The sequence below is a fragment of the Ruditapes philippinarum genome, unplaced genomic scaffold (genome assembly GCF_026571515.1).
Source record: "Ruditapes philippinarum isolate M1 unplaced genomic scaffold, ASM2657151v2 ctg2121_1_1_1_1, whole genome shotgun sequence".
In the NCBI taxonomy this organism is placed as follows: Eukaryota; Metazoa; Mollusca; class Bivalvia; order Venerida; family Veneridae; genus Ruditapes; species Ruditapes philippinarum.
The window spans coordinates 62,506-72,921 of NW_026863826.1; the positions used below are offsets into that span (position 1 = coordinate 62,506).

At 31.6% G+C, this 10,416-nt stretch overlaps 1 protein-coding gene across 1 annotated transcript; it reads left to right on the plus strand.

Moving 5' to 3' along the window:
- On the plus strand, positions 1-10,191 carry LOC132723430 (QRFP-like peptide receptor). Its single transcript, XM_060708157.1, has 2 exons — positions 1-244; positions 9,270-10,191. The coding sequence occupies exons 1-2, from the start codon at positions 1-3 to the stop codon at positions 9,995-9,997; spliced, it is 972 nt and encodes a 323-aa protein (XP_060564140.1). The 3' UTR covers positions 9,998-10,191.
- Positions 10,192-10,416: the final 225 nt, after the last annotated feature.

Consider the following 10,416-nt stretch of genomic DNA (forward strand, 5'->3'; position numbering starts at 1 on the left):
ATGGAAATTCCATCATACATATATTTCATAACGTCGTTTTGTAACGCCGTCATATTTATTGTCGGGATTGCTGGTAATATTTTAGTGATTGTAGTAATAATTAAAGTGAGGAATATGCGGACACCAACAAATGTGTACTTGCTTAATTTAAGTGCAGCTGATGTTTTAGTGTTGCTTGTTTGTCAACCGGCAGCTCTCTTGGAATTCTTTGGAAAAGACAGATGGTTTCTTGGAGAAGTCATGTGTAAGTTTTTATATATATTTATCATTTTTTTACAGTAAAATTAAAATAGAACAATATTTTTTTAACAAAAATCTTTAAATCGAATCACGAATGAATTCCATTTACATGTATTTACGAACTTTACCATATATGACATTACCTTTTCTTCATTCGAAAGCAAAATGTGTTGGCGTATGAATGCAATGTTATGTATGTGTACATTTAAACTGATCCCCTTTCCCTTGTGAAGCAACAAAGATACCGCGTATTTCAATTTCAATTTTAAAAAAAGTTGGAAGCGATGAACAAAAACAACAACAACACACACAAAAAAAAACAACAACAAAAAACCGAAGGATATTTTTCGGACTTCAAATTTAAGATTATATGTAACTATCCGATAATTATATATTGTTTGTGGGCGTTAATAGTAACTGATTGATGTTCAGTCTTTCTTATTCCTATTATATCAAACATTATTCCATTGTCACAACACAGTCTGAAATTTAAATTGACATATTGACATATCAAAATTTTGCGAAGGTTATAATCTCCGAGAGAAATGAAAACAAAAACAATTACTTAAAAATCGCAGACTAAGTTTTATTCCATCGGTTTATGAGGGATAACAGAATGTGCAACATCCCCCACGCCCCCGGCACCGGCTCAAGGGTTTTCAATCCTCAACACTAAAAGTATTAATTTTATTAAAAGTAATGACCCCGAAAGACCTGAAAAGTAACTCAAGAACATTATTGTTTGTAATTAATGAAATTAGTTATTGCAAAGAAAAGGAATATAGACTCAAAGAAAGATAACGATGATTTAGTTTATATTCTTATGAAATTTAATATTATGGAGATATAAATTTTATGTGGTCTTAGTCCGACATTAATTAATTTTAGTAAAACAATGGAAATTGACAAGATTATCTTCGAGATTCCTGAAATTTTATCGTTTTATCGTTTCCCCTAAAGTAAAAGTACAAGAAGATATGTCTCTACAGATAAAAACACTCGGTTATATAGCCATCCTTTATTTAAAAAAAAATCAATCTTTAAAAAGCAAATACAATTTACATTTGTCAAATAACGGAAAGTGTGACAATTGTTAAAAAGTTTATTAAGACTTATTTCTTTACGAATAATGATTTAACATGTAATAGCAAGGGATCGACATTGAATTGAACTTTTTGAAGAATGTCAAACGTCATCCGAAATTTCAAATTACATTTTATTTGGGAAGTATTTTCTGACTCGTTTTCAGCATTAATGTCGCTTAATACTTTAGATTTAATCTACATTACAAAAGGCTTAGATTTTATCCAAATCAAAAATTGGTTTTGCATCAGGTGCAAATATGTGAAAACTTAGTTATTGCGGCCATCGTCCTATGATTATAGAAATCATCCTTTGTCTTTAGGTCTGAAATCTTGTAAGGTGTCAATTATTCATCTCAATGATGGCTTTCTTCTCTCTAAATTTCTTATTATTTGGTCAAGACATGTAAATGTTGATACTATATTATTAACAAATTCCCCATAGGAATATCCCGGGAGACGTCACATATCAGTGTTACACATTATATAAGTAAAGAATAACAAAGTCTTCGTGATTTGAGTAACATTGAATTTCCTCTGTTTTCTCGCATAAAAATCACGGAAAAGGGAAACCTCTTTACGTATTAACTTTATAAATAAAGTCATTGCAGATTTAGATAAAATCAAAGCACTGAAAGTACTGAAGTATACATTGCTTGATAATATAAGCCATTTTGTCATCAAGGCCATGTTGATTTTAACCAAATGACCTAAAAAACAATAGGGGTCACCTTCTGACCAAAGTCAATGTCCCTAACAAGTGACTCACACCAAATTCTGGAAACAAAGTGTTCCCTCAAAAGCATTAATCACAACAAAATTACATAAGAATTGCAGACTCGGTTTGATTGAGTCTGTACATGAGAGATAATGAATAAGTGCAACATCCCTCACGCCCCCTAGAACCGGCTTGAGCGGTACTCAATTCTCAACACCAAGGCTTTTTTCTTCCAAAGTTACTCATGGGACAAGGAAGATGTGATGTTCCATCTGTGTATTGCTAGGCAAGCTGATAGATGAGCAATAAAGAAATCATTTTTTGAAACACCCGTTAAATGGACTGCAGCATAGAATATTGAAACAGTAATATTGAGCCTTCAGTGATGCTATCTATGACCTGACTTGAACTCTATGCAAAGTCAATTAATTGAATCATCCTACAAGACTTAATTACCAAATTATAGTACATCCTTTTGTATAGCTTTCCATGTTACAGATCTATGTACTGTACTTTGATGCATTAATACATATATTCTGGTGTGTTGTATTCATCTCTACACATTAATTTTCAAATGCATTACTTTATCGTTTATTAATAAAAATGAAATCTATAATCAAAACAATTCAAATGTACTGTAATATTTTCATTATTCAATAATTGTTACATATAGTCTTCATAAACAACCTTTCCAAGAAATTCATTTATATTGGACAGCAAGTTAACAAGTTTTTTTCCATAATCAGGCTGTGAAACCAACTTCTTAACTTTAGATGAACCATTCACAATATTGAGCCAAAACATTTTTTCTATTTTTTGGCTACTGTGACATACTTCTGATTTTAAACCAAGGTGATCCATGTTCAAACTCGAGCAAAACCTGTCACACACATTCTTACGATGTTGTGTGACAATTGGGGCAAAAGTGTGACCAGTAGAGTTCTGACAAACTAAATGTCCAGTAGAGTGTTAACAACTAAATGTCTTCGTCGGATACACATTTAACATAACATAACTGATAAATGTAAATGGTTCGGTCGTGGGTATCCGACGATGCTAAATGTGGACAGACCACAGTTGGATGACCGACATTCAACAATTCTAAAACCCCACCCTGAGCTAACCTATAAGTTTCACCACTAAAATGAATAATAAGATAATAAAAATGAATAATGATTTAGATGATGTGTTGCCATTATATCAGCAATAAATTATTGCTTTTCTATATATGTTCTTTACTCTATTGAAACTACACAAGTTCACATAGCATATAAATATAAAACGACTACTAGATTATTTTTTACTATAAACAAATAAAAAGTAAAAGTGAATTATTTAAACGATTGAAAAGTCTAATTTTATGGGTATTTTTATTTATATACCTTTCTTATCGCTCGTCCAATGTGGTTTTCGGCTTTCCCATGTTTTTAACGCTGACCGTTACATAGCCGAAAAAAAACCACAAGTTTTTCATACTGTATTTATTACAAAAAATAACTGACATTTTACAAAGGTTATAAAATTTATGTAATAGTTATTCATTTAAACGGTTGAAAAATGTATTCAGCAGCACTTTTTTAAATATATCTATTTTATCGCAAGTAAAATGTATTGTTTGTTTGTTGTTTTTTTTGTTTTTTGTTTTGTTTTTTACGCTTAGCATTAACATAGCCGAAAAACACTTTCATACAATGTTTATTACAAAAATATTACCGATATTTTCCATTGCTAACAAATATAATGTTATAAACATTCATTTAGACGGTTGAAAAATTTACATAATAGTTCTTATTTTAAATATGTCCATTTCATCGCCCGTAAAATGTGTTGTTTTTTTTTTTTGTTTTTTTTTGTTTGTTTGTTTTTGTTTGTTTTTTTTTGGGGGGGGGGGGGGGGGGGGGCTTTTCCATGTTTTTGACGCTAGACCGTAACGTAGCCGAAAACACTTTCATACTGTATTTATAAAAATGATATAACTGACATTTTCCATTGGTAACAAAAATGTAATAGTTATTCATTTAAAAGGTTGAAAAAAAATTATAGTGGCTCTTGCTTAACTACGACCATTTTATCGCCCTTTAAAATGTGTTTTTCGGCTTTTCCATGTTTTTGACGCTAGACTGTTACGTTGCTGAAAAACACTTTCATATCACATTAAATACAGAATAGAATAATTCTCTAATTTACACTGGTTGCAAAAACAAAGTAAATTTTAATCATTTAAAGAGAAAAAAGTAGATAAAACTTATTTTGTTGGACTTATACCAAATGTATCGCCGTAAAAAGTGTTTTTCGGCTTATCCATGTTTTTTTAAGCTTCCAAAAACATTTTTTTAGTGTTTTCTTTTCGATATAATGCTGACAATTGATAAATTTATTGATCGATCGAAGTGTGAAAAACAATTACTCTAGTGATTAAAATGGAAATTGGCGCATTTTTTAATGCCTGTGGCATGTGTTTTTTTGGCTTTTCTATGTGCGACGCAGGCTCAGCGAACACTTTCATCAGCGTATTTTATGATATATTATCGATTTAAAACTGATATTATTGAACCCAATTCATCAAATAACCATCAAAAATTGTTTATATTGCTGAATTTAATCACAGCGTTAATATTTCTTTGTAGTTTAAGTGTTTTTCGGTATTTTTTGGTGTTTTTGACAATTCCATGCACCCATTAAAATAAGCAGATTAAAATAATTCCTATTTTCTGAACATAAATTTAATGTATTTATTTCTTAATGCTTACACTGATTTACAGTTAGTTTCAAATGATTATTTCTTATCGTCGTATTTAGCTCCATGCTCTGGCTTAATCGTCAATATCCCAAGTTCGACGAATTGTTATGGGTCGAATGGTCGAGTGGCCGAATCTTTATTTTTTCCCGTACCGAATATCAGATTTCGAAACATATTTCTTTTCAAAAATCTAAGGCATACAAAAGTGAAAGGAAAATCATGTGTAAAAAAGGTATTCAAAAGAATAGCTTACGAAATTTTTATTTTACGAAGCCACGATAATTGCCAGGTTTTTAAAAAAAAACAAAAAACAAACAAACATTTTCCGATATACGCAGGTAATTTTTTTTACTGAGCTCCATATTCATTTTGTAAAACATTTTAGGCCAATTTTATTGCATGAATGTAAATCAGGAATTTTATTTGATTTAATATCTATCTGAGATGTTTCGTCCCATTTATATAATTCTGACGACTTTACTATATTTACGATGTATTCATTCATGCTAGCAAGCGCATGCGTATATGCGAAGTTTAGCGCGTAGGTATAAACTACGATTTTATCAATGAACTGTTATTTTTTGTTTTCTTTAAAGGAATGTAGAGTCTATTATTTCATGAAAATGAACGATTTGGAACTTTCAAAGCATTAAAACAACTTTGCAAACAATATTTTAATGATGTGTAGTCGGAATGTAACAATACTGCTGAATGAAGAACTAGTTTCTATAACGTTTTTTTTTTTATTTGTTTGGGTCGTCAGACCAAACAAATAATGGTAGCGAAATTTCAGACTCTAATGCTGTTAATTGCAAATGCCGAAAGTAGTCCGCTTTTTTGAAGCGGTTACTTCCCTTTATATGTACACTAAAGCCGAAAAATTCAGGAGAGATCACTGCGTAAAGATGGTCAAATGAAAGGCGCATTAATTTTCAAGCAAATTAATTCCCGAATGGTCGAAGATTTCTAATATTGTTTTATTTTTTTATAAATATACATGCTAGTAAGCGCCATGATTGTTTACACAAGTGTTAAACAACAGTTAGCGTCGTTACAAACCCTAATTTAGAATATTATGGTTTTCTTCAGCCCGTTAATATATAGATTAACCGTGGCCGAGGGATTGCGCGCTCGCTTAGGAAGCGAGAGGTTTGGAGTTCGAATCCCAGTTAAGGCAACTCATTTTTTTTTCAAATTGTTTAAGTCAAATAAACATTGGATTAAATATCAGTGTTGCAATTAATCTTATAGCCAATTTACTACAAGTAAAACGCACGAAAGCATTGGTGGCACTATACAAAAACAAATTGGTTTATAATCTCACAACCTTCACCTTTCTGACATTCTGAGATCCAAACAAATTCAGCTCCTTCTGTGCTTTGATTTCCGTAAGTGGATGTTGTTCGGTAAAGACTTAACCTGTAACGACTGCGGAGATAAAGCTTATAACTCTGTATACATTGCAAGCAATGCATACAAAAACAATTTCTTAAAACCTGCCATGCCCGAGTTGTAATACTATAGCGGAACAGTTCATACTGCTTTCTTTTACCAAACATAGGCAATGGTTTTTTTATGTTTCATGTTTTTGTTGGTTCGAACTAGCAGGCAAATATTAGTTGAAAATTGTAGAATATGAGTTGTGCTTTAACAAAGTAACAAAGAGCCGTGGTCACATGCAGACACAGGAAGTTACGTTAAAAAAACCCACATATATATGTTAGTTCCGATGGTCGTCATAAACTCTGACCCCCTTTCAAAATTCCATTTTATTTAGTTCAGCCCATTGTCTTCACGCTCTTTTACCTAGGGAGCTTACGCCGCTTTTATGGAATGGCAGGAAAGTGTCACACTGAAAATTCCATTGTATGAACACACCTGTGGATGTTTCTTAATTCAAAATTTCACCATTTTCATGTGTTAGTGTTGAACTCTGCTTAAGTCGGTACTAGGGTGCGTGGACGGTAGCTTGCACTTTGAAGAACCATCCATTAACAGATTCAATCAATCCGAGTCTGCAACATTTTCAGTTTTGTCTTTATAAGCGTTCTGTACGGATTCCATTTTTCACAATCTTGATATTGAGTATTCAAATACGTTTCAAGATTATGTTATTGTTATTTTATTTCAAACCTGATTGACGTATGCTAGAAAATTCATATTTTATTCTAGCCCGAAATGTTAATATTATATTATAATTAAGTTAAGTTATGTTTTATTATACGTTTTCCTTAGCTTGCCTTGGTCGGCCCTGATATCATTTGTATCAACTTTAAATGAGACTTATGAAAGAGTCTTTCAACTATTAATCTTATAAGTATCTTTTTAATCACGTAAACATGAATAGACTCCTTATCCGTGTGCAGTCTGGATTCGTCTCAGGAGATTCAATTGTATATCGGCTTATACATCTATAACACTCTCTGAAAAGCACTTGATGATGGCTTTAATGTTCGTCATTAGTCAGGGGTTCAATAAAGTCTGACACATCTGAATACTTCTTAAATTAAAATATAATGGAGTATCTAAAACGGTTTGTTTTCAGGACTACTAAAGCTATAAACGTCATTTTCTTGTTTCAAATTCAAAATCTCACATCTTTCAGTTGTTGTAACACATTTCTCGATCCTTGGCCCTCTGCTTTTACTAATTTTTATTAATGATATTGTCCAAAATATTTAATGGTAGTGGTAAAAGTCTCTTTTATTTAGAAAAACTTACAAATTGCTGCCAAACATTAACAGTCAGGTATAGAATCAGAGAAACAATAATACAATAGTCATACTATCTAACGCCTTAACTCACTCATTGTACCTGTCTTTCTTCGTCAAAAATTCTATTTCTTCTTAAAATTATATCTTAGTCAAGAAAAGGAAATCAACAAACTCTTTTAAAGTTTATCCGAATTATATCTTGTGTAAATGATCATAACCAAATGGGTTTGTTTTTGTATAACAACTGACAGTTACAAGTAAACTTGTTAAAATCTTGTGAAAACTAAATAAAAAAGAAATCATTACATTATCAATTTTCTTGAAATAATCTTTACAGTGTTTTTACGATGAATTCTTATAAATGATACGAAAATGCAGACGTCGTATAAGGAAATGCATTTCCATATTGAGCTCTATCTTTAAGGCAAGCTAAATATCCACCAAAACTACGCTATATCTAAGTTTTATTTATTTTGTCATCCGTAAGTGGAACAAATTACCCATAAATATTTCCCCGAGGCTTTTAATATTGTCAACGTCGCGTGATAAGCAATCTACGCCAGAATACTTCATTTGTGTTGACAGGAAACTAAAAGATCCTGTAACTCATTTTTCTATGGTTTTATATCATAAATATGATGCTCAAATGAATATTTATCAATTTGTAAGTTCCAAAAAGCATTATTTGTAAAGATATTACCGAATTTACATTTCATGTAAATAAAGGGAGGTAATTAGAAATTTTTGGATAAAGTAAAGCCAAATGTGGTGTAAATAAATAATAAAGAGAGTTTTCTTTGAATGTATTATTTGAATTATGTCATTATTGTATATGTTTATGTATGTATATATTCGGAATATAAATTTGTTTAAACTAAATGACACTTATTCTACACATTCCTTGTTTGAATTAGAAAAGAAATGTTTACATACATATATACTCTTAGAGTTCGTGTGTCACCTATGAATATCACCCTCCATTTTGTTTCTCTGTAAGTCATGAAAGCTACGAAAATATTCTTTAAAGATAATAGTTTATTTTTCTGATCCTTGATCGGGCGTTTCATAGAATTTATTTCAACTCAATTTCAAGAGTAGATATTTAAAAAAAAATTAGCGACCGCCAGTCATTTTTCACTAAAAATATTTTTGTTATCATAAGATTATGCAAAGTTTAAATCTATGTAACAGTATTCGGTTATGCCTACATTCCTAAATAAAAACTGAAGACAAAATTCTTTTTGTGTCTTTTGTATTTTCAGTTTCATTTATTTAACCTGCTTATTGTTTGGTGATTCAAGTATACCTACATGAAGAAAGTTAATTAGTCTTCGGATATGTGACCTACTTCATAAGTTTGTCTTTTGACAGCTTATCTGCGATATTTAGGCTTCATAACCCCTAATCCCCTCTCGAAATTGAATTTATTTAGTTTCGGTCATTGTTTTCTCGTTTTGGACACACTTTATTTTACTTGTGAACCATTCGCCGATTGTTGATCACCGCCATAAGAACAAATCTGGAGATAATTTTGAAATTCTAAATAAAAGAAAAAAAAACATGTTATATTTACATGTTGAGATATAATGTTTAAAGAATGGTAGCGTGCCTATATCACTGGTTTAATCAGAACAGACTGCAGCATGTTTTCATCTTTGCCGTTTTGGAAGTTTTTGAGGTTTTATTATAAAAATACGCCAAAACAATATTGCACCATTGCAAATTAATGCCTAAATAAATAAACATGTTTTAAAATCATTTTCATATAACTTCAGGTAAATTGGTTCCGATGATGGAGAACGGAGTAGTACATGTCTCGGTACTGACGATGTTGGCTGTAACCTTTGAACGTTATCAAGCTTTATGCCACCCTTTAAAGAACCGAATAAAATCAGTGACAATTTGTGCTACGGTCAAGGTCATTGCATTTATCTGGCTGGTAGGAATAGTTTTATCTTTACCACTGTTGGGCATGACCCAATATGAAGATGCTTTGTTTTATGACGGATCTCCAATCAAAGTTTGTCGGACAAAGGTTAACAAAACTTGGCACTACGGTTACACAATAACCATATTTTGTGTGTTCTTTGTAGTCCCTTTGTTTGTTTTGATTACTCTTTACACATGTATAATCAGAAAACTGATGTCGGACCAGTTACATTCTTTAGCACACAATGATCAGACAGCTGTGAAAACAATCAAATCAAGGAAACAGGTGATTCAAATGTTAATATTAATAATCGTGTTGTTTTTCGTATCACTTTTCCCGATACGAGTATTTTCTCTGTGGCGAGTCTTTGCACCGAAGACGGATCTAATAAAGCTTGGCCTGGAGGCATATCTTAATCTCGTTTGTTGGGTCCGAATCCTGATGTATATGAACAGTACGGGAAATCCTATTATTTATAGTTTAACATCGACAAAGTTCAAAGCTGCCTTCACAGCGATACTCGGCTGCCACAGCAACAGAAATGTTCAAGGGAGCGTTACATATAGGCAATGATAACCGCAACAACGGCAGGTATCGCAACATGTAATATCTACATCATATGTTTAGAAAATTCAAAGTAAGCATCGTGTAGCTCATGCAAATGACGATTATTGCAATTACTTCGGTAAATTTAGCCATTTATTGTAGCAAGGCACTAATTTATGTTAATTGCAAAATAACTCATTTCTCTGTAAATGCCTTTAATATATTTTTTAACTGAACGAACGTTTTGAATGATAATGCCATGAAATATGTTTTTGTAAACTGTTATAACTGGGGGAAGGACAATCATAAGCTTGCATAGCTTTCTGCCTAATCCCAAAATGTTTTGGGTAAATATTGTTCATCATGCATAATAAATATATCGAATAAATATGTTTAAATGTTTAAACCAAAAGAAAAAGCACAGCATTACATGTATAGCCGTGGTA

Excerpts from the sequence above, each read along its gene's own strand:
- LOC132723430 (XM_060708157.1), top strand. The coding sequence starts at position 1 with ATGGAAATTCCATCATACATATATTTCATAACGTCGTTTTGTAACGCC. Across the intron at positions 245-9,269 it reads GTTTCTTGGAGAAGTCATGT|GTAAATTGGTTCCGATGATG; the intron begins GTAAGTTTTTAT and ends ATATAACTTCAG.